The 25,540-nt window shown below is 30.8% G+C and overlaps 2 protein-coding genes, 1 long non-coding RNA gene and 1 other non-coding gene across 5 annotated transcripts; 1 reads left to right on the top strand and 3 right to left on the bottom strand.

Moving 5' to 3' along the window:
- Positions 1-1,017: 1,017 nt before the first annotated feature.
- SHM1 (serine transhydroxymethyltransferase 1) lies at positions 1,018-6,254 on the bottom strand. 2 transcript variants are annotated; one of them, XM_022034792.2, is made up of 16 exons: positions 5,947-6,254; positions 5,783-5,833; positions 5,506-5,592; positions 4,946-5,067; positions 4,699-4,775; positions 4,396-4,520; positions 4,076-4,168; positions 3,798-3,890; positions 3,482-3,679; positions 3,241-3,345; positions 2,734-2,799; positions 2,494-2,571; positions 2,150-2,261; positions 1,954-2,064; positions 1,624-1,793; positions 1,018-1,264 (listed from the first exon to the last, which is right to left on the bottom strand). In XM_022034792.2, exons 1-15 carry the CDS (start codon positions 6,034-6,036, stop codon positions 1,645-1,647), a joined length of 1,557 nt encoding a protein of 518 aa, XP_021890484.1. In that variant the 5' UTR covers positions 6,037-6,254; the 3' UTR covers positions 1,018-1,264; positions 1,624-1,644. The 2 variants fall into 2 exon arrangements, with proteins under 2 accessions (XP_021890484.1, XP_021890485.1); XM_022034793.2 differs by having other exon boundaries at positions 1,018-1,269; positions 5,947-6,253.
- Positions 6,255-9,146: 2,892 nt separating this feature from the next.
- TRNAN-GUU (transfer RNA asparagine (anticodon GUU)) lies at positions 9,147-9,220 on the bottom strand. Its single transcript has one exon. It is a non-coding gene; the product is annotated as a tRNA-Asn (tRNA).
- Positions 9,221-12,373: 3,153 nt separating this feature from the next.
- Positions 12,374-19,727, top strand: LOC110809033 (uncharacterized). The gene is made up of 2 exons (XR_015818240.1): positions 12,374-12,583; positions 12,741-19,727. It is a non-coding gene; the product is annotated as an uncharacterized LOC110809033 (long non-coding RNA).
- LOC110809032 (MADS-box transcription factor 23-like) lies at positions 14,749-25,087 on the bottom strand. The gene is made up of 9 exons (XM_088217177.1): positions 24,838-25,087; positions 24,494-24,700; positions 20,177-20,255; positions 19,260-19,321; positions 15,632-15,731; positions 15,487-15,528; positions 15,276-15,359; positions 14,999-15,149; positions 14,749-14,887 (listed from the first exon to the last, which is right to left on the bottom strand). Exons 2-8 carry the CDS (start codon positions 24,673-24,675, stop codon positions 15,000-15,002), a joined length of 699 nt encoding a protein of 232 aa, XP_088073303.1. The 5' UTR covers positions 24,676-24,700; positions 24,838-25,087; the 3' UTR covers positions 14,749-14,887; position 14,999.
- Between the last annotated feature and the right edge of the window lie 453 nt (positions 25,088-25,540).

Below are 25,540 nucleotides of genomic sequence, written 5' to 3'. Positions count from 1 at the left end.
ATACTATATAATATATAAAATTTGTGACAAATAGAATTTAACATAAGATTATTCAGCATGAGTCTTGTGTTAATAATATATACTATATAAATATATAGAAGTTTCAGAAAAAAAAAAATAATAATAATAATAATAATAATTTTTTTTCAATGGAGATGAAAACTTTATCTGAATTTATTTGGAATTAAGAGGGAGGATTCTACTTGACCCAGAATTGAATTAAATGAGGAGCAAAATTCATTGTCTCCATTGATATAAATAAATAATTTTGTTACATTTGTATACAGGTGGAAATATTAAGTTGCTTTTTTATATTATTTTAAAATATTTAAATTAGATAATATATTATTTTTTTATAATTTTAATTTATTAATTCAGTGTCTATATAGATTTGAATCAGACACGTGTGTATACTGCGATTAAATCTATATTTACGTTAGATCCATATCCACGATGATGTAATTTTTTATTTAGTGTGAAAAAAAAAATTAATTTTTAGTTATTATTAATTAAATTTAAAAGTTTTAAAATATAAAACAACAAAAAAAAACACCAAACCCACGTGTTATAATTTCAACTGTTTATGTTACCGTTGTTGTCAACTAATAAAGTATATAAATAATATTAATTTTTACTATTATCGAATATAGATATAATTTAAATAGAATACGACACAGATTCAACATGAATTTATATAGTACTTTCATTAACAATGCTAGTGTGCATAACATTGTTCGCGAACCAATTTAAATATAGGGACCAACTTAGTGTCTCAAATTTTTTATACATAATATTTATATTATATTGAAAATATATTAGATACCTATCTTTTATTTGTGTTAATAATGTTGAATTTATTATTTTTATAACAAAATGATTTATTGTGATAATTAAATTTAGTTTATATTTTAAAATATTAAAAATAAAAATTATTGGAGAGTGGAAACAGTCATTTATGTCTTTGAGACTCGAAAGAAAAATAAATAATAAGTTATTAGAGAAACTACACAAAAATCATATGAGAAAGAAGAAAGTACGTTGATTTCCATGGAGTTTATTGCCTCTGAAAATAGGGAGGACATGTATATACATACATATATATATATATATATATATATCTCATCTCATCAGGAATTCAAGTATCAAGGTTTGCTGGGCTTACACTCATAAAGCTCCAAATTCACATCCTTGACAAACCACCCACAAAGTTTAATTTTTACTCCACGAGCACTCCCTCCATTAAGTAGGAAAATCATACCCGTCCCTGCTCTGTTCCAACCAGAGTTATAATCAGCAGATTAATAAAATGAGTACTAAAGGAAAACAAGATACTTTCCTCAAAAGTTCTGCTAATATCTCTATTGATGTGCAGCAATCTTCCTGATTAAAATCCCAAGTACAGAAAAAAGTTTTTTTTTGGGCAGTAGGATGTGAGAATTTTGCCCAATAATCATTTACTATTGTGTGGTTATCTAATAATTACGTAGTGTCAAGTGATTAGTGCACAAAATTATTAAGTAATACGAAATATTAAAAAATTACTTTGAGCTTCACGATGTCTCTGAATTACCGTAGCACTACCTATAAGATATGGATGTGTCCAGTAAAAGGGTAAAATAGTACCTTCCCAAGGGAGCTTCTCTATTAGTTCTTGTACTTCATGGTTTCCTTCTCAAACCCAATTGTAGGGAATTGCTTGGCGTACTCCTCAACATCATGGCGGAGTTTTGCAATTTCAGATTGAATGTTAGAAGAGGACTGCACTGTGGCCAAGAAGTCTTTCAATTTTGTTCCTGGTTTACAAAAATTAAAAGATATGCAAGCAGGTATTATTAGCTGAAACAAGGAACTGGACCAACAGCAATTTAAAGAACAGGTAAAACACGGTTTATGATAGGATTCAGAAGAGCACCAAGTAAATGAAACAGAGATTTTACTAGAGATTTTCAGAACCTTGTGTTTCAGCCTTGATTTTCAGTGCCAACTTCACTGCAGCATCAAAGTATTCTGCTACCTTAGCAAAGTCCTCTTCAACAAATCCTCTAGAAGTAAGAGCTGGAGTACCTGGAGTGAAATTAAGTAACATAGAAGTTATAAAAGGGACAAAAGAAACCATGAACGAAGTTATGAAGGAAGTAATGGCCCTTACCCATTCTGATGCCTCCAGGAACCATAGCAGACACATCTCCAGGTACGGTGTTTTTGTTGGCGGCAATATGAACCGCTTCCAGCACCTTTTCAACTCTTGAGCCATCAATACCCTGTGCAAAGAAGATGTTCAAAATCAATAGGGAATAGATGTATAAATGTCAGTCATCAGATTGAAGCCATCATCTCGTTTCACTAGAAAACTTGGTATGCTTCCTATATCAGAGTCAAAAGCAGAATGCCAGTAAATTAAGCAATAGAGTAGACAATGCCCAAAACAAAATGACTGGATGATGGAGGCTTTTGAATTATCAGAAGTGTAAAGATAAGGAAATTTTTCATTACCTTGTTCTTCAAATTCACCAAAACTAAATGGTTATCAGTTCCACCAGAAACAAGTTCATATCCTCTCTCAGCCAGAGTCTACAGAATAGATAAATTCCAAGTAATCAGAATACAAGAACTCAAACAGGTTTAGCAATACCCCATGTGCCAATGAGACAAAAACTAAGGATGTGAAGAAAATAAAAGCCTGCGCATGCCATGTTTCATTAACAAATTCTGCTCTATGCCATGTGGTAATACCTGTGCAAACTTCGAACAATTACTTAGAACTTGCTCTTGGTAAGCTCTGTACTCTGGAGAGGTAGCCTACAATTTCATAGATGGAAGTAAGAAAATACAAACCTGAGTTTCAAACACATTGAGATTTATCAAAGTGAAATACTATTTGATGAAAATAAGGAAAATAAACGGAAAAAAATCATAAAAGAGAAGGAAAGCCTGATTCAACAGAGAACAGATCTATTAGAAAAGCCTTTTTTTTTTAACTAGTAAACTTAAACAGATTTGAAAAGTTAATTCACTTCTGCAGGACACAATCTTAATAAGGCAATTCAGTAGTTTGTAAGTTGAACTCCTCAGTAGAAGGAGGAGGACAAGGCCCTCGATTCAACTCAACAAACCAAGTCCGAACATGAATGTTCACTGACAGCCTCTTTACACAGAAAAAAATAATTATATCAAAAGAGACTAAGATATATAGAAAATCAAATAAACAAACAGATGAAGTCGTCTTGTCAGTTGGCAAACCTGTTTCAGTGCAACAGCCAATCCAGCTATTGTATGATTATGTGGACCACCTTGAAGTCCAGGAAAGACTGCCTGATTGATTTTGTCTTCATAATCATACAACACCTTCAGAAAGATTTAGACCCATAAATTTTCAATTTCAAGGAATACAATCTAATATAATTACCTGATTGATACTGAAATAAGGGAGTCAACAAGGCATGAGCAGGAAACAGTATTTTTTTTCCTGTGAAAAACTCACCTCTTTTCCTTGTTTGTTAATCTCTTTTACCCCCTTCCTGTAGAAAATCATGGCTCCACGTGGTCCACGGAGTGACTTGTGAGTGGTGGTGGTCACTACATCAGCATAGTCAAAAGGCGATGGGATGACACCAGCTGCAACTAAACCACTAATGTGCGCCATATCTGCCAATAAGATAGCTTTCTGCTTGTCGCAAACCTGTTACTCACACAAACACAATATCAGGCCTTATGAAATATAAAAGAGGTCAAAGCAAAAGAAGCTTGGCAGAATATTACTCTCTTGACTGGAGCTATATATATCTCTAAGGAGTTACCTTGCGAATGCGTGCATAGTCATACAAACGTGCATAAGCACTTGCACCAGCCACAATTAGCTTTGGCCTGAAGAGAGTAGCACTTTTCTCCAACTGCACTTAATAATTGTTTTAATAGTAGCACGTATTAATTTCTGTGATCATCTATAAAACATGATCAACCATCCATGACCAAAGCAGTAATATAAAGATAGCAAAAATGGGATTAATATGCAACAATTTAAAGGTAAAAGAAGCAGAAATAAAAGGATGCTATCATAAAAAAAATGCAACGCTACCTGGTCATAGTCAATATACCCAGTACTCTCATTCAATCTGTAAGGCATAGTCTCGAAAAATATAGACACTGCAGATATCTTTTTGGTGTCTGTCTGCATACCAGCAAATCAAACAATTAGTTGTTATCCATTGATGTAACTCCCAAATAAAACTATGAAAATAATTTCTTCAACACTGTTGGGAAGGTAGTCACTTCCAAAGTGACTGGATCCATATTTTTAAAAGAACATGGTTATAGTCTCATAGATATTAACAATTATCAGAAAGTGGGATAAGACAAGTCCGTGGAACAAGAGGATGTTAGGGCAGTTGCAGGAACCTGATAGCCATGAGAAAGATGTCCACCATGAGGAAGATCAAGTGCCATGATTCTCTCATGAGGTTTTAGCAATGCAGTATAGACATGAAAATTAGCTGGAGATCCAGATAGCGGCTGCACATTAACTGAAACATAACAGCAGTAATGAATTCATAAGAGCTGTTGAAAATTCACATGGTATCATCATATCAGAACTCAGCCTTGCTTTCCTCACTAGCCATAAATCTCTATGAGACTATGAGCCAGGTTAAATTAAATATCAAGCAGCATCTCTTTTTCTATATGGAGATGACAAGTAGTTACCTCCCCATTTTGCAGGATCCAATCGAAATGCTTCCAGAGCACGTTTCTGACATAAGGTTTCTGCCATGTCAATGTACCTGCAAAGTGAAAGCTCCACCATTTCAGTATATAAATGGAGGAGGAATTTCACAAACTGAAGTATTAAGGAAATCTAACTATATGAATTTGTTACTCAAGTTCCAACCAGCAGCCAATAAGAGTGAAAGCATTATTAACATAATTGAGAGATTAAGAATGCTTAACATACTCATTCCCTCCGTAGTATCTTGCACCAGGATATCCTTCACTGTACTTGTTGGTCATGACTGATCCAACAGCTTGCATCACTGATACAGAAGTGAAGTTCTCCGAGGGTATGAGTTCAAGCCCCTTAAGAAACACACAACTTTTAGTATCTTGAACACCAAATTCAAGTTGCATACTAACTTAAATCTTAAGAAGGATCTATATTCATTGAAAAAAGAAGTGCATGAGCTGATTATTTTCACAATTTGCCAGCAAAATACCGTAAATCTGGAAAGAAAATAATTTATATTAAGATCATTTTGGACGTTCCATTTTTCCAATGAAAAAGATCTATCGTTCAGCTATTCAAATTTGTCCCTCCCTTTTGCAGCAACAACCAGAAAGTTGAGCTAAATGAACACAATTTTACAACTACAGATACGGCATCAAAGCAAATGAATGGTCATTTATGTACAGATCTCAGCTCCAACTATTGCAAATACAGTTAACCGAGTAACTTACAAAAGATTTTACACATAAGTATACACATACGCGCATAGAACAGCGAAGAAGGGAGAGTACCTTCCATTGGCGCGCTTTTTCAAGCTCAATAATGTCAGCCATCTCTGGATCAACCTCCTCAAGAGGTGCATTAAGTTGCTTTGGCCACTGTAAGGGACGAATTAAAGGCAAAATTCCATATGAAAGGTCCAAATTAAAGAGAACATGCTAAAACAATCGAACCAAATTTCAGCAAATTTATCATTAACATAAAGGCAGTCTGAATAACAAACAGAAGTCTAGGCCGAATTGAATCGCCGAAAAAAAAAAAAACAAAATGGAAGAAAATGCAACTTACGCTAACGCGAGACTTGTCCTTGTCGTATACAGCCTCATCAGGCAAAGAAGACTGCGAAGAAAACAATCAAAATCCAAAAAGAAAAAAAAAATAATATATATATATATATATAACAGACGAGTCTCCCTTTGTTCAATTCACAAAAAAAAAAACAAGAAACTAACCATGTAATAAAGCGATGTAGCATTGAAGAGAGGCCGAATAGGTTTGTCAATGGAGGAGGAGAGTTTGCGAAGCGCCATTGCCATTGCCATTTCTCCCTAACTAGCAGTCTATCTTCCGCTTCTACGTCTCAAAGGACCTCAAATTAACTCTTTCTGAGATGTCGTGGTTGGTGTCATGAGATACTGTCCTCTGATTGTGGGTGAGTTTTTGGTGGTGGAATAAAATCTGGAAAAAAATATATATTTTTCTGCGTTTTTGTCATTGTCTAGGTTTTGGTTGATTTGGCTGTCGTCCATCTCTCTCCATTTTCGTGGAGCAGAGAACTGCCTGGCTTCTCGAGATAATACCTACCGTTAGTACCAGCAACCTAGTGGACCCCACTCTTCTTAATTTTTACATATATATATATATGAATTTTATTTTTTATAAGCAAATTTTAACTTCGTTGCCATAAAATAATGCATTTCAAATTATTAAATTAATTTTTGAACGTTTTAACTTGTTATAATATATTTTTTAGTTCCTGATTTTTTTTTAATTTTATAACATTATAACTTTTATTTTATTTTTAATAAAAAATTAATTTTTATTAAAATAAATATTTTTCTCATAATTTAATTTTTTTAAGTTTGAAGATTCAAAATAATGCAGGACAGTCCAAAAAAAATAAATAAATAAATAAAAGGTAGCCATGAAAGGCCTATCCAAGCTCTTAATTTCTCAGCCACAAAGCGATCTCCCTTGAGAAATGATGATCCTGCTGCATTTGTGTGACAAATTATGACACCTAGTGATTTGCGTGTCACTTTTCACACCAAGGCGGACAAATTGTATACGAAAAGTAAAAAATTAATTTAAAAAATTTAATTAATACATAATTTTTTTAATAAAAATATTATAAATTTGTTAAAAATTAGTTTAATTCATATTTCTCGACCTCAACAACACACTAATTGATTAAAATTTTAATATTATTAAATTAAATATTAAAAATCAGTCACTATCAACTCATAATATATTTACAAAATAACGTAGCTGTTTTATATTATTTTTCAGTTTTCTATCAAAAAATTACACCGCCAAACTCAACTGAATAAGATAAATATGATATAAAATTAAATTAAAATACAGCAGAAACTATTTATATTTTGTACATAACGTAATATTAAATTATATTTATGAGGTTATAAAAATTTATAGAGTAAAAAATAAACATAATTTATACAAATAAAATAGAATACAAACATTTTGATTCGGGTGCTAGCCTAAAAAAATAATGATAATTTGATCATCATTAACCTTAATAATACACTAATTGATTAAATTTTTGATATTACTGAATTAAATATTAAAAATCAGTCACTATCAACTCATAATACACTTATAAAATAATGTATATGTTTTACATTAGCTCGAAGTTCTCTATCAAAAAATCACACCGCCAAACTCAACTGAATAACATAAATACGATATAAAATTAAATTAAAATACAGTAAAAATTATTTATCCTTTTTACGTAACGTAATATTAAATTACATTCGTGAAGTCACACAAATTTATAGAGTCAAAACTAAACACAACTTAACCAAATAAAATATAATACAAACATTTTGATTCAGGTGTTAGCCTAAAAAAATAATGATAATTGGATCATCGTCAACCTCAACAGCACACTAATTGACTAAATTCTTGATATTACTGAATCAAATATTAAAAATCAGTCATTATCAACTCATAATACACTTACAAAATAACGAATCTACTTTACATTAGCTCGCAGTTTCTTACTAAAAAATCACACTATCAAACACAACTGAATCATATAAATATAATATAAAATTAAACTAAAATATAACATAAATTATTTATCCTTTGTACATAACGTAATATTAAATTACATTCATAAAATTATAAAAATTTGTAGAGTTAAAACTAAACACAACTTACTCAAATAAAATAAAATACAAATATTTTGATTCGGGTATTAGCCTAAAAAAAATAATGATAATTTGATTATTGTCAGTCTCAACAACACACTAATTGATTAAATTTTTTACATTACCGAATAAAATATTAAAAATCAGTCATTATCAACTTATAATAAACTTACAAAATAACGTATTTACTTTATATTATTAGTCAAAATTTAAACTCGTAATATTTAAATTAAATATAATAATTTTAACAACTATATCATTGTGTTCTTGATATTTTATAATGATAATTATACATTTGAGTAAATTATATTTTAAAGAATATTACATAAGAAATAGCACATAAAATTCACTCTACGTGTTTTATTTTATTTATTTTTTTTATGTTTTATACTAATAAAAATATGTTTTTCAGTTTTAATACTAAAACTAAATTTAATATAATTGGAAACAAGTAATTCACATTGGATTAAATAGTCTATAAAGAAAACTCTCATAACTTTTACCTTAAAATTCAGTTATTATCAATTTTCTTACAATTTTTGTACATAATGCCATATATGACGGCTTGTAATTATCTATCGATAAATTATTTATCTCATTATACATAATAGAATATTAAATTATATATATAAAATTATAAAATTTTGCAGACTCGTACAATTTATCTAAATAAAGCATAATACAAATATTTTGATTCGGGTACTAACTTTAAAAAAAATAATGATAATTTTTCAAAACCTTAACCCACAAAAATTGGTCGTGTTTATCAATCTATTTTTTTCTACCAAATAAGCATGTTGTCAAATATAATCGAATTAGATAAATACAATGTAAAATTAGAATAAAATACAACAGAATGTATATATTCCTTATACATAACGTAATATTAAATTACAGTTACGATATTACAAAATTTTTGTAAAGTTAAAACTAAACACAACTTATTCAAATAAAGCAAAGTACAAAAATAGAAACATTCTGATTCGGGTGTTAGTCTAAAGATGATAATTCCCCAAGAACTTAACCCCCACAAAAATTGGCCATGTTTATCAATCTTCAATTTTCCATTTTCAATTTTCAATTTTCAATTATAAAAGAAGTTTGTATTGTAATAATTATATGTATATTATAACCCACTAGTTTTTCAGTTTTCTCCAGCAAGAGATCTTGTAATCCGCTGGCTTAACTCTTCTTCAGCCTAATGCACCCCATAGACTCAGAAAAAGACCCCAAAGTAAAAAGGCAAAAAAGAAAAATAGGATCGCTAGAAGGAGGGCTTGAACCTCCGACCTTGTGGTTAACAGCCACACGCTCTAACCAACTGAGCTATTCCAGCTTCGATGTCTTCCGCGGTCGGTATATTTTATTTACTTCAAAAACCCGATATTATGAACATAGGGACAAGAAACATAATCAAATGACAAGTAATAGGTATTGCGATTTGTTCAGTGTCCTTTATCCTGTGCCACCCAACATTATTAATTGGTCAGTGCTGCATGTGAGAACCTGAAAACTCAATGTTTTGGCTTAACATGCCTTCTGCTTCATTTTGTCCACTTGCCTCGTACCCAAAATTCTATCTTATACCTTAATTAAATTATTCATCCGTTTAATTTAACGTATCTAATCACAAATCATGATTTAAACCGTATTTAAATATTTTAATAAACATTTAAAATATTATTTATAAAAAGATTGTAGGTTTGAATCGAACTGTATCAATGACCATTCAGAAAATTAAGAAAAAATAAATTTCATAATTATTATTGACATTATAAATAATATTATCAATTAAATTAATTGAAAATAGAAAGGGAATCCAAGGAAGAAGAGAAAGACGATAAAAAAAAGGGATGGAGATAAGATTGCGGAATCGTAGAGGAGCTGTAAACATGTTAACGTTTAGTTTGTGTTTGCAGTGTGTCCCGTTTAACCTCCGTTAATTCCTTATTTCAAAGTTTTTTCACAAATACAGAAGGATAGGACAAGACTCCCCAAGTCCCCACAACACCTTTCTCTAACCAAAATCACATGCCTAAATCACCATAATTACCCATCTAATAATTAATTATCTCAGTGTTTAAAACTAATCAATCTTAGTCCGTGAAGTGCATTACTTTTAAACTCTTTGAACTCTTCAAACATTAAATATAGTTTAGTAGAGTAATGGGTATTTACCCTATCCTCCAAATACAACCCTAGTACATACCCAAAAAAAAAAAAAAAAAAAACCAATTGATCTTTCTGGTCAAATTTATCAAAAATAAATTAAATATAATATATATATATATATATAAATGATGTATTTTAATCAATTTAAATAAATAATTCTTGTCCTATTCCCCGCATAATTGTAAAAATAAAAACTAGGAATTTTTTTTAAAATATATATTTTTAAAATAAAAGTCCGCAAAATAGGCGCAAGAAGGACACAATAATTACACTACAAAAGCATCAACATCCCCCAGACTCACCTCTCACTCATGTCGTTGCTGGAATGAGAACCCAACGCCTTTGTTAACCAGAGCCAGAGAAATCAAATTCCGATACAAATGGAAAGAGATCTCAGCCGCCACCACAATCGGCCACGACCCTCCTGCTTGTCCGGCTGCATGATGTCGTCGCCGTCTTGCTTCCCCGTCCACGACGAAATGGAATACTCCCGCATAGAGAGTTTCAATTACTGCAACAACAACAACATCGCCGGCGCCGCCGCCAACAAGGGAAGCCGGAGATGGAGAAACCTTCTGCGGAGGCTGGTGAGAGAGGGGAGAACCAGTATTTATGGATCCAAACCCTTGTCCTTCCGCTATGACGCTGTTAGCTACTCGCAGAACTTCGACGACGGTAATTGCCACTGCGACGAATCTCGTCGAGTACGGTACCCGCAAGTAGTGTTTAGAGACGTTAGATGGGATTTACGCGATGATCATCACTGATTGATTGATTAATTAGTTAATTAATTAATCAATCAAAAGGTGTTTTGTGCTTAATTAATTTATAATAAGCGTTTATTTTTGTATCTTAATTTAAAAAAAAAATGTGATTAATTTTTGTATTTTAAAGTAATTTTCAATTATGCAGATCTGTTTCCTTCTTTCTTCTCGTTCTTCTTCCATTTTTGTTTTCTCGGGTATCTGCAATTTTCGTTTCTTAATAAATTATGGTAATTTTAATTGCCTCTACTTTGTATGATGTTCTTGATCAACTATTACCATGATTACAATATTATACATGCATGTATATATATATATATATTTATGTTTAAAGTATTACTTAGTAGACACTGGATCTTGATTTCTCCAGGCACCTATATATAAAGTAATTAAGAAAAGATTAGTCTGAAAATATTATTATTTTGATCTTATAATATAACATCTGCACATGGTTGGTCAGAATGCAGTCAAATTCCATGGCCTACACGAGTTGATAATTTATACATTAATGTCGAAAAATAATTAATTTCCAACTTTAAAAAATTAATATCTTATTTCCTTCAAAAGTAATTAATCTATAGTATTTTTGACATATATTATATTAACTCGGTTCAATAAATTGACAATAATTTTTTTTTAATATATGAATTACAATTACTGAAACTTATGACTGTCAAATTCTCATAAGACTATCCATAACATTATTGATGGGTAGACATAGCGTAGGAGGAGTTGTGGCCTGTGGGTCAGAGCCGACCGCCACCACAGCCGCGACAGAGGTTGTCTGCGTGCAAACTGGGTGCATGCTCGTGAATGTACATGCGAATTTATTTGAGGTCAGATGAAAAGTCTGAGGTCATTTATAAATAAATTTGTGTGATTATATTTGATACATATATATATATATTATATAATTAATGAATATATAGAATATTATAATTGTTTAATTAATTATATTTAACATATGAGGTTTCTTTTTTAATTGTTTTTAAAACAATCAAATATATGAATGTTTGATACTATAACATAACATGCAATGTGTACTTTAGTAGTTTTACGTGTTATAATATAATATATTTCTTTTTTTTAATATAAAGTATGAGACATTTTTATTTATATAATTCTAACAAAAATATAAGATAAAGTTCCTCTTTATTTTAAATTATATATAGAGACATGTAAATTTCACATGAAATGACCATATATATTTATTGATGCATAAAAACGAACAATTTTTTTTAGAAGATTAAATAATTTTTGCTCTAAAAAATTTAAAAAATATATATATATATATTCAATAATTTTATTGTTTTGTAAAATATAATTAAAAAATAAATTACCAAACAGAGAAATAAGCACGAAAAAGGAAGAGATAGAAAGTACGTTAATTTTTATTAACTTGAAGTGTTAAATTAAATATTTTTTAAAATATAAAAATTAATTTGATCGTAATATTTATTTTTAATAAAAATAAATAATATAAATATTAAATTATTATTATTATTATTATTTTAATACACAAGTTCTTAACAAAATAAACAGACGGAGATATTTTATTTTTAAATCAATATTTAAATGTCAGAGTTTCGCTCTAGAATCAGATCCTTCTCGTGTCTTCTATCTAACCATCTCTTCTCCTTCTCATCTATAGGAACCCCCAATTAACCTGGCCATAACCATCAACATTCGTCTCTCTACTTCGCTCCTCGGATGAAGCTTCCGTGGTTTCTCTTCGGTTACGAAACAGACTTCATATCTTCTCTGTAAGTATTTCGCAAAATACTTTTGCTTCTTTTTGTTTCTTATTTTTACGTATATGGAAGTGATTTTTGATATAACAACTCTCGATGAAGTTCTTGCTTGATTTTCTTGAAAATTACGGCTTTTCACTGTAAGAATATATGTTGGTTGTATGTGCAGGCAGGAATATGCATCAACGCATGTGCTGTACGTTGATATCTGATCACTTTTTTTTTTTTTTTTTTTAAAAAAATCTAGTGGATTTAATAAAAATAAAAGGAAAACTGGTTTGGTATGAGAATGAATTTATGAATGAGGGAGACCTAACTCTGGATCTATATAATTGAAGAACTTGATGAGTTAGTTAGCAAGTAGTTGTTGTGATGTTTTCTTTTGGTCTGAAATAAAATAGGAGACTCCTAGAGGAGGTACGGGTTAATGATCTTTGGAACAACTGTTCTGAGCCAGTAGTTTAGTTGCTGGTCTTAAGATGAATTGGTAAAGATTGATTTCTTTCAATTTGTCATTTCTTTTTAGCCTGGGAGGTTGTTGAGGTGGGTGATATGTATAAAGTCATGAAAAATTTTGTATCCGCATATTTGCATGCTATATACATTGGATATAGGATGCCAACGAGATGTCTAAAATGAGATGAATAAACACTTAAAAAACATAGGAAATACTTCTGAGGTATCCAATAACATTCAGTATGAATTTATTTTAGATTCTTTAGTTGTGACAGGTAGGTTGACATATACATTGGCACTTGTTTTATCTCTTTTAGACGGTCATGTTTTAGCATTAGTGAAAGCTAATCTAGATTTCTGTGCATTCACATATAGATAATATTTTTGCATATGTATACATATTTAGCATTTTATATTTGCCAAGGCCAATCAACGAACCCCTAATCTCACCTTCTGATTCTTGGGGTCAATAGTCTGCTGTAGGCATGATATGATACCTCTAAGGGCTTGGTAGTATGGACTTCAAAGACACATAAAAGACTTGGAAATAATGCCATGTATTAGGATGTGCGAAGTATTGGAAATCAGCACCTGACATTGGTTTGGTGCATGATGTTGGTTAACATAATCTTGCTTTAGGTCTTTACGAGAAGAAAATGTTATCATACAAACTTAATTTGCACTTTGGTCTTCTGGGAAGGATATATAACATTGGAAAGGAGTAGCCTTTCAATAATTGCATTTGAAACCTTGTTGTATCTATGGTGCACAAATACATTAGGAGTACCTCTAGGTATTTAGGTCTTGTTAACAGTGACACAGGGACAAGAAGAAGGTAAATGAATCTTTTGCAGTTATTCAGAAATACAGGAGCTTATATAGTTTAGCAAAATGTACTGAAAAGAAATGGATCAGACTCATGCAGTTGTATTTATCATTTTTAACCTAACTTTGGTTAGGAAACCTTGCAACAATTTTACTTCATAAAGGATAGCATCTGCAAAAATTGCTTTTGGTGAAAACTTGCTTATTATACATCTTCTCTTGACCCCTTTTTCTTATTAGTTCTAGCAATAATTAGGTTGTCTTTTTGACCTAATGTCTTTAAACTCACTTTGAAAGGAGATGCCTTTTTGAGTTGTAAATCCTATGAGATAATCCTTTTCCTTTGAGGTGTGAAATTATTGTGTGTCTCTCTAGCAGCTGGGTGCATTTGATGCGTTGACACTTATGGAACCCTCTTTTTTTTCTTGAGGGGAAGAACCAAACTGTTGCTACCTTTCTTATGAAGGGATGTGTGAAGCTGTAGAATGATTAAGAAACATGAAACAACATTCTTATTGTTACTAAACATGGTAAAGAAAATGAAGGACCTCCAGATAGCAATCTTTTTTCTTTCTTAATGTAAGTATCTGTTATGAGTGGGCTTGAAATATTCTATGAACCATCTATTTTTTTAAATAAGGAATTGCTTGATTTATTTCTTACATATGTATATATAATAAATATTCTTGGGGAAAGATGGTCTTATTTAACTATTTCAGAATGATTAACTATACTGATGGGCTTCAGGTTGGTAAATATCTTGGATTTCTTACCAAAATCGATAAGAAAAATGTTATTTGGACTTCAGCGTCACTTTTACTTTCTAATACATGCTTTTCGTGGATAGATGACTTCCATAGCTGAGATTCCCTTTTATAGGTAACATCACAAATGGTATTGCACTTGTCACTTTTCTGATTAGGTTTTGTCTGGTTCTTCATTTGAGAAGCATATTTTTCTCGTCTTGGAGTGTTTTGGCCAAGGCAAATCCTGTAACATATGTCCAAAGTCCTTTCCATGTTCTTGGATCTGATGCTGCAATTTTGTGTCATGAGTTTGGAATCAATAATGGGGATAATGGTCTTTCAGAAAAAAGGAGCTACATTGTTATTACTACTCATTGAAGGATTAGAAAATAATTAGTACCTTAATCTTTATCTCTTGCTACTGTCTTGTGAGTTTGCCTATAAGGCTTGCTTGGTTGATGGATTGCAACATGTGATTCCTCTCCAGTGTCTAAATTACATGGAACAAAGCCACTTGCACTTGTTGCATTTAAATTTGTTGTGCCATAAACCTGGCATATTTTTTTCCAAGCTCTATTAGGTTGTTACTTCAGCAAACAGTATCGGAAGATGTAATTGTTTTGTCCAATTTTTTCAAGGTCTATCTGAAGTGTATACAAGTAAACAAGCCCTAATACCTTCTTGTACAACTCCATGTTCTCCTGATAAATGAGGTTTACCTTCTTGCACAGTTCTACATTTTCCTGATGAATGAGGCTTCCCTATAACGAGTGGAGGAGGAGTTATTTCAAAAAAAAAAAAAAACGAGTGGAGGAGACAAAATAAGTATCATAATTATTGTAATGCTTGAAATTTCTTGAATGAACTGTTAATAGCATTCTTTAGGACCTTCCGGCTTAACTCCTGTATTTCATCAGTCAGTATCTGTTCCTGCAGAAGTTGATAAATCATATAAATGTCATCTTCATGTCTTAGAATTGAACTGTTATTAGACTGTGGTTTGAGCAGTGGTTAAGTACTAGAAATTGCTGACCTTTCTCATACGCACGCCACGCAAGCTCATCTCTAGTTGATCCTCTAGATTCTGAAGGTCTTTCACTGTCAATCCGTACAGTTGTTGTCCCATCAATTTCCTGCCTCATAAGAATGTTAGTGTCAGCTACTGGATCTTCTTCATAAGCTCCAAACTTGTTTATTTATGATATTATCATCTTGTTTTCAAATTTGAGGTAATTTTTGTTATTGAAACCACACTAGATTAGCTGCTTCACGTCGAATTATAATTTTTGAATGGTATATGATGTTTCAGACCTGAATATTGAGATGCGTCTCATAGCAAACAGTAAAATTCATTGTCATAGTTGCTGATCACCTGGAGGTTATGATAAGAGGTCTTCGAATGTTTTTTTTTTCTTTTTCACTGAATTTCAGTGCTATTCTAGTCTATAGTTTTTCTAAGTCCAACTGACTTTGCTGTACTTTTGTTTACTCCCTTATTTGCTTGGAACTGGATTTGTATTGCAAACCAGGTCTTCTGACCTACTTTCAGGTAGGACATGACAGGCAGCCAAATCATTCGGGACTGATGCAATGCAAAACAAGATATTATTTTGGAACAAATTTTCAATTAAAAAAATAATGTGTAATAACTACTATCGTGTATTTTTCGGCTATTTAGGTTATTTAGATCTATTTATGTAGATTAAGTATTACAAACTAAGAGTGTTTTAGGTTTTGTTTTTATAATTTTCCGTATTAGTTGTAATTAATACCTATACAAAAACTTATAGCGACGAATGAAGAGAATAGAAGATGACGAATTAAGAATTTCTTTATTGATCTCTGTTATTTCTCTATGTTGTTCATTCTTCTTGTTATCATTCTATCTAACTTATCTCATTGGGTCTGTTTCTCCTTATACTTTTTTATGTTAATATCTAATTTCCTCTAGCTTAGGTTTACCTTTCTGTTTCTCATCTAAATTTTTCTAGTTTTAAACTATTTGAGGGACAAGTTAGTTTAACCATTATTCTTCCTGCATCAGTTCTATCAAAACTCAACTTCTATCCCTATTGTCCTCTGCCTTTTTACACTGCATAGAGAACAAAAAGAAAGAAAAGAGGAACTCTAAAATTTTCCACTACATCAAGCGCCAAAAAATGTTTCTATCAGAAAAAAACTGAATTGAAACCAGAAAAAGGAAGTGCATCTTGCCTATCGCAAACTACTGACGATTGTCGGGTAGTGGCTTGCAAGGCCCCTGTCAACAGAACCAGAGACTGCCAACTGACCTCCCTACCAAATTTAAGACGTTTATTTCATTAAAAAAATGTTTTACTCACTGTCGACAACTTTAGTTGCTCTGCTAGCTCCCTATCTTCCCAGCCATCACAAACAACACTGATAAAGATTTTAAACCCCCATTTCCCATGAGACTTCCATGAGAAGGCCAAACCTCATTGGGGACTGGATATGTGTATGACTCTCATGTGCTCCTTACCAGGAGTGGAAATTTATATTATCTACTTTATTTTGATTGGTTCAGCTCTCTTTAGACTGGTTCCTAACCAGTTCAGACTATCCAAAGTTTATTGATGCGTTCTACCCATTTTTAGGTCAAATTGGTCAAATTTGTATTTTAGAGTCATTTTCAAAGTTGATCAGCTTTAACCTCGATATAGAAACCAATAAGCATTTGTCATAATTCATCATAAATCACATGATTACGTAAAATATGTACTGAGGTTTTTGGTTCATAGCTGCCTGGAGAGTATTGAGATGCATCCACAATTAATTTGTATTTAATATCAATATATTGAAAATTCTATGCATGTTAACAATTCTCTCAATGATTGCTGTGCTGGTTCAATATTGAGTATGAAATGACTTATACTTAGAAATTAAGTAAGTGTGAGATATTTGATATGAACTAAAGGCTGAGCTTAAGAGTTGAATTAACGTATCTCCTTTGTTAGAAGATTAAATACTTAAAGTTTTTTTGAGCCCCCGGTGATAGGTTAAGAGATATTGGTTGCTCTGCAAGTTTCTTTTATTCATATTGATGATGTTGAGCAACTTCCTCCTTTCAAAAGTCTTGTTCTACCTCATGCTATTGAAGTGGTTTCGTTTATGATGACTGCATTAAAGAGATTGTAGGATAATTTCGTCTTGCCTCATAGGTTTTATGATCGTAAGGAACATTAATTTTTGGTTAGTTTTTAATTTTTGTATGAAGATTATCAAAAGTCTTTGACTTCTTTGAAGCTTTGAAGAGTATGTTCGAGCCTTTCCAACCTTGATGTTCACTACTTCAAAAGTTAAGGTTGAGTTTTCTCCAAATAGGATAGAATGATGCGCAACAAGAAATTATTTTGGACAAATTTTCAATTTAAAGAATTTTTCTTTAATAATTGTTATTATTTTGTATATTTAGGCTTGTTAGGACATTCTAATATTTCAGTTTTGTATTTAGGTGGATTAAGTACTATAGAAAATTAGATGTTTTTTATATTTTCTCTTTTATAGTTTTCCATATTAGTTGTAATCGACGCTCATACAGAGACTAGTAGCTAACAATAACAAGAATAGATGAATACTATGATGAATTAAGAATTTCATTGTCATGATTTTATTCTCTATTATCTCTCTGTGTTTGTTCTTATTATTCTTTATGTAACTTACTTGTTTATTTTATTTCAACCCATATTTTTTTACGCTGATCTCTAATTTCCTCTTATCAGTCTTTATTTTTCTGTTTCTCACCTAGTCCTGCATCACTAATATTTGGGTCAGAGTAGGATCCTCAATCAACTCATGGCTTTCTAACTGGACATGTGCCCTTGCTTTGAGGCTTTTACATAGTTACATGCTCTTGCATTCTAAAGAACATGAATTACATTTACTATACCCACTTACATTAGCTCAGAGCAGACTTCTTAATGTACTTCCTTGAAAACAGTAAAATAGTTGACTAGAATTATAGCCATGACTTGGTCTCTAAATGTTCTTTTTTTTTAAAAAATAAAACTTGGTCTCTAAATGGTCATGAAGATCTTACTATTGATTCGTAAAAAATAAGTACATTCTGGCACTAAATTCTGGATCGTGATAAAAATTAAAAGGGAGAGGGCTTTAGGGGGTGGTCTTACAAATATGGTTAGGAGATAAGGTTGCAGTATGCTGTCATAACCCTTGTTAGTGGATTTTTTTAATGTTAAATTCCTCATTATCAAAGAGCTTGCATTGGGAGTCTGGATTTGGAGTTCTCATTTAAATATTGCAATATAACAACTCTAATCTTGCATGTCAAAACCTTGGTTGTCTAACTTGGTTAGTCGAGAAGGTGCACGTGACAGTGGAGTTGCTATGCTTATTAGTTACCTATCTCATTCCTTCTGTTGCCCTTGTTAGAATATGAATTTGCTGTTCCTAGTGTTGAGCTATTTCTACAGCATGTAAGCATGTAAATAGATAAATTTCTTTCCTTCTTTCTTCTAGTTTTCCTCTTTAAGAACTTTTTGTTGTGTTTATGAAGCTGTTACAATGTCCATTAGGATGTTTAATAGCTATTTTATATGGCATTTATCCTCAAACTCTATACTTAAAAGATTGATAGGTTTTGTAAGATTATATAATTCTAAGCTCAAAGAGGAAGATTGTACCCGTAGTTATCTTGCAAGTTCTGCAATTCTTGCCTTAAGACTGCAGCCTCCTTTTGCCAAAACTGGAAAGTGAAAAGGTATCAGAATCAGATCACAGAAGAAAAATATCAAATGCAGTAATCTTGTGGTGACGAAGTACAAGCAGAGTGCTTTCAATGAAATATCCATCAAAGTAAGATGGCAGTCGGAAAAGTAAAATGATTTATCACCCAGAACTTGTATTAGATTGCTTTACAAATAGAAAGAAACATCAACATCAATTTGAGATGGTATCTTTTAGTAATACCATATGGACTCATCTAGCCTTCTTTGTACGAGTAGTTTGTTACTAAACTCTGTTATCTGTCCACAATAACTAGAGCAATTAATATCTCAAGTTTTCTCCTATTTCTGTACCGGTATATTAGTCATACACATGATGTCTGACTCTCTGGAGTTGCTGTATATTTAAATAAGGTTGATGTCTCATCTCCACTGCTGGATCTTTTTATATTTCTGCAATGATGTTATGTTAGTGTTTGTTTCTACGGAGGAAGATATATTTTGTAACTTTTGGAATATATATTCCTGACCTTTTTTTAGTTAAGGTACCAAACTACTGGGAGTAACGTTAAGTTTGTCCTGGTTGTTTATGCGGCCCCCATGTTGTGCCACAGGCTTTTTGTGGTGCTTAATCTTGACATTAAGCTAGCAACCATCTGTGTATCTAATTTGGTTGCGGGGAATGCACTTTGTTTTTCCATTATGCATTCTAAAGACTTGGGGGTTGAGGAAAATTATTGTTTTCCATATACTGAATGCCAATTTTCAGCAATCTGATAAATAAGATAAGAACTCTGATATATGGTTTTACATATATCTATAAATATGCTGAAAAATTTACAGAAGGAAAATTGCCAAATAGTTAGTATCTCTACCTCGAGTTCTGATGCTGGATTCAGTAATTGTCTCTGTTCCTGTTTCAAATTATGGTAGCGTTCAATAGCTGATTTCATGCTGATCAAAAGGAATGCAACTATTAGATGTCTGTCCAATTATATTTGCTGTATCTACAAACTGAAATTGCAGGCAAGATGAGAGCATCAATTAAGCAACAGCAGTCTGAGAGAAATCATAATTCAACCAGGTAGATAATGATTAATCTATGTATTTTTAAATTAAGAATTTGTAAGCATGATTAATCTGATTCTTAGTGAAGGCTGATAGACATCATATGGATGATAAAATCAAAATGAGTGAAAACCATAGTACAATGCCTTCTCTTTTGAATTGTCTTAAGTGATTCACTCGTAGAACGATTATCCAAATAGCAAAGATGAAGGCTGAGGTCGCCCTACTCGGAAAGTTGGCCATTTCATTTCCTGGCTGCATAGAACCTTGGCGACCAAACAAGATCTACTTGGTATTTTATGATTACCTGATTATAATTGTGTTATTGTAGTAAAGTTCTTCCTGATTTTCCATCTCTAGTACTGCCTTAAGAAGTTCAGACGTCATTGAGTGAAAATGTAAATGTCTAGCAGTTTTATCCAGCCAAACGACATCTTTTCCCATTTCGGCTTCATTGTCCACGTAGTTTGCTCCTCACTATGCAAAGTCCTATCTAGTTATAAGACTCATTCTATATGCCTTGCTCCTTAACGATCGAGGTAGTTCGATATAAAGTTTCTCGTAATTATTTATGGTATCAGAACTAGATAAAGTATTCCAAAAATTAGTTTAAAATAGAAATGAAACAATGTAATACGTACATTATTTCGTTTAATGAGTTTGTACTTGTTCACGTTCTTTAAAACTCAGGAATTGTTTTGGCAGACTAGATCTGTATGTATTACTCTTTAGTGATCAAGATAGCTCAATAACAAGTCCTCATAATTGTCTATGGTATTAGAACTGAATAAGGTGTTCAAAAATGTTTAAAACATTATTTCATAATATCGTATATGCATTATTTAAATATGCAAAAGTTTCAATGTAAGAAGTAACACGAATATATCTCATGGGTTTTGCTACATAAACGATTTTATCTTATGGGTTTGTAAATGTTCATATTTATTTATAATATATATATATATATAAATATATGTATATATATAAGCTAATATGGTAAATCATCATGTTAGTTACTAAACTAGTAAAGAAATAAAGGCACTTCATATTATCTTTTAGGGGTTGATAGGGATTTGGAAGATGGATATGGAGTGCATAACAGATATATCTCAGAATGAATATAATCTTTATGTAATTATGATCTTTGTGCATTACTTGAGATATTTACCTTATTTTAGAACTATTAAGATAGCCTTACTATTAGGCTAAAGATTTAACTTTACTACTATTTTCGTATTTAAAGATTTTAGTTTCTTTAGGATTTTTAAACATTTAAATAGATGTATAATCATAATTAGTATTTCATAGACCACTTAGAAAACGTCTCCCAATTATTCAATAACTTCTCTATCATAAATTATATATATATATATTACAAACTGTTAATGGCAAAACTTTTTTGGAAAAAGTTGAATCAAGCTGGGTATTATAATATGTTGATATAGATAATATAAATATATATGCATTATGAACCCTTTTTTTAAGTTATCTAACTATAAAGCAGATTTAAGGATGCAATGAACCGACAGACAACATAAAATTTCCGGAATATGCACATGAAAACAATCTTCTTGCAGGCTAAATGTAGGAGCTAATAATAAAATTAAACTTTACATAAAAGCATGTATATGTATATGTGTGTGTATAGCTAGCTTCATGATGATGTTTAAGAAAATTCTAATTGATATTGTCCAAGATTGGCCACAATAATACTTAGTGTTTATTCAAAATAACTAATTACATATAGCGTATTACTTGTAATACTAATGATGTATTAATTTCTTCTCGTAGTTAGCTAGTATTGATACACTTTATATACACCTATAAATTTAATTTTTAGCAAACTATTTATAGTATAACTAAAACATTTTAGATTAGTTTTATCACAATAACTGAGTAAAGTGCAAACGATTCAATAAATTTTCAAATATAATCTTGTTGAGAAAAGATCTCGGGTTAATTCTCTCGGTTGTTGAATTTAAAATCTTTTACTTGAAGTATTAGTCATACATTATTTATCTATCACTACTTTATTAACAGAACATCTTATAGTTTAGATATAAACATGACTAATAAGTTGAGTCTTATTAATTGATAAAGTAAAAGAATAAGTACACCTTATAACAGTGGAAAAAGTTTAACTTAATTTAAAATTTTAATTACATGAAAAAAAATAAGTATACAATACAAATATAACAGAAATTTAAATGAAAATATATTATATAGTGCAAATTACATATTTATCTGATTTTTGATTGATAGATTTGGATATAAACCCACAACAACATGAATATAGTAACTATGATTATATATTAAATGTCTAGGTTATGATATTAATTTTGACATATAAAATTATTATATTAAAATTCTTAAAAAATGTGGGCATTTATTTATTTTTTTTTAATTTTTATTAGGTAAACTAGATTTAGAGAACTTTAAAATATTTATTTTGTATTTATATTGAAAAAATTGGTGTAGTTAATAATTTAATTTAATTAATATTTAAAACAATTATCTAAGAGAAAAGCATAAAATCTTTATTTTTAGGGTTGAACAATGGTCTTGAAACTAAATTTTTGGATAGAAGTGGATTGAATTGTACAAAATATTTTAACTATATATTCAAAGATATATATATATATTAAATATATGTATATACATATTCTAAATTTCAAAATTTTGTTTGTTGTTTTTAATATATATGTAAATTAGATTGAATTAGATTATATAAAAAACAAGTAGAACTGATTAGATTAAATGAGAGTCTCTGTTATATCAATAGAAATATAAGAAATATTTAATAAAAGAACTAACAGTTGATTTTATCTAATGTAAATTATGCAATCATTAATAACTTAAAGAGAATTACACGGAATCTTAATCTTCTGATATTCTAAGTAAAATTCTATTGTTATTTATGTCTCTCTTATCAGAATGATCTTCTTGAAAAAAGTTTTCCTCCCAACCCGACTATTTTTAGCCCCTCTCTCTATATATTTCATATCATGATATAGTATTTCAATGCACAATGATATATATAGTTAGTAAGGTGATATCTTACTCTTTTTCTACACTCATATATTAATTACTCCTCTATATATAGGCTGAACAATATAGCTTGTATATCCGATTGTTTTGTGGTTTTTCTAACTGGGTTTTTGATGTCTGTCATGAGGTTGTTTCGGCTTTGTTCTTTAGACGTATATAATATTGATTTGGCTTGATGTCTCTAATCAGTAAAGTTCACACATACTTACTATCATCCCTACAGATGTATGTATATGAGTGTGTTTGCAGATAATATAGCACCTGTAAAGCGAGAATATCTAATGAACAGCATATAATTAGTGACAAACTAAACACCTATATAGGGGGGTGTATCTAGTTGAAAGGATTGAACTGCCTATTTTTAAGGTTTTCATCATTTGATGGTTCGAGTTTGTTGATGTAGAAACCTACAATCATTTGGGTTGGAACACCTAGCTAATTTTTCTTGGCACTGGCAGGGGAATATTAATCTAGACTGCTTTGTTCTTGTTCGTAATTGAATCTCCCTGCAGCCTAGCCTAGTGATCTTTTGGCTATCTATATACATATGTATGTATTTGTACGTATACAGATGTAGTCTAAAGGGTGTCAGCTTACTTAACGTAATCAGGCAAGAGCACTGAAAATCTTATAAGATTATTATGTCGCGTCGTGTATATATACAGACAAGCCGTGTAGATCATACACAAACTGCCTTTGTCAACTGAATGCATGCTACAGTACATTAATATTGGTTATTCGTCTCTACCTCTATGTATATAGCTGTATTTACAAATTTTTGAGAACAAAGGTTGTTAGTTGATATTGCTGTATAGAAATCTAATATATAGATGCAAGAAAGATAGATCTTTCATATAAATATATGCCATATGAACATTTATCAGCTAGTTCACCATTAAGATTTATATAAGATTACTTTTAATTTATAGATTGTCTTATTATAAACTTTGAAAAAAATATATCAGTTTCTTCATGAGTAGATTATTCCATTATTTAAAAAGAAAGATTAATCTGAGATAAGCAAGAACACTAAGAAATTTTGTTTATAGCTAAAAGACAATTAGATATGGCCAAACCTGGTGCTTGCAAATTCATAGAGCTTCCCAGAGCTGGAGAAGATGACAAGACCAACCTCTGCATCACAAAGAATCGCAAGTTCCTTGGCCTTCTTAATCAACCCCTTCCTTCTCTTGGAGAAAGTGACTTGCCGGCTCGAAGAGTTATCGATCCTTCGGATCACAATCTTTCCTCTGGCCATCCTTTCTTCTCTTCTTTCTCTTCTTCTAGGGTTTTTTTGTACAGTAACAGAAATTAATAGAGAGAAAGCCAGAGTGATTAATTAAGCAAGAAATTAACATAAATTCATAATCAACCTAGGATTAGGAATAAAGAAAATCAATTAGACGGTGGTTAAGCTTACCACGAAAAGTTGAAAGCAAGACTTAATTAATTTGGAATGGCCAAGAATAGATGTTCATCAAGAGCTTTATAAACCCAAAAAGTGAAAAATTAATAATTAAACCTCTAGCTACAAAGACGACTGCTTTGTACTTAATTTGTAAAGGGGAAATGTAATAAAGGGTCTGGATTATTTTAGATTATTTGGATCTTAAAAGTCTGTATAAATATTGTATCTTTAGTATTTTTATGACACTGTCTGTCGTATAAAATATTTTTTAAGTAAAATCTACTGTATAAGTTAATAATAACATGTATATGTTAATTATAACTTAATTTTATGATTTTTTTTCTTTTAAGAGTCATTTTATGTATAAGTTAATAATAACATGTATATGTTAATTATAACTTAATTTTATGATTTTTTTTCTTTTAAGAGTCATTTTATATCTTCTTTACCCGTGATGGATAGCAAGCACCATGGGAATTACATATATTATTTTATATGCTTATGCGTATATCTTTTTGTTTATTTTTAATTTTCATCTCATGAGAATCATGAGCAGGCACACAAACAAGAACACACACACAGAGATGTGTATATATATATATATATATATATATATATATACACATATTTATGAACCATTTAAGAATTTTAGATTATCTAGGCAAGGAAGAATTAGACATTTGATATGGAAAACCTCACAATTTAGCTCGTGAAA

The sequence above is a fragment of the Carica papaya genome, chromosome 4 (assembly GCF_054855325.1).
Source record: "Carica papaya isolate Zhongbai chromosome 4, ASM5485532v1, whole genome shotgun sequence".
Taxonomy (NCBI): Eukaryota; Viridiplantae; Streptophyta; class Magnoliopsida; order Brassicales; family Caricaceae; genus Carica; species Carica papaya.
Note: the sequence above shows the minus strand (reverse complement) of the source record. Positions and strands in the feature narration are given on the sequence as shown.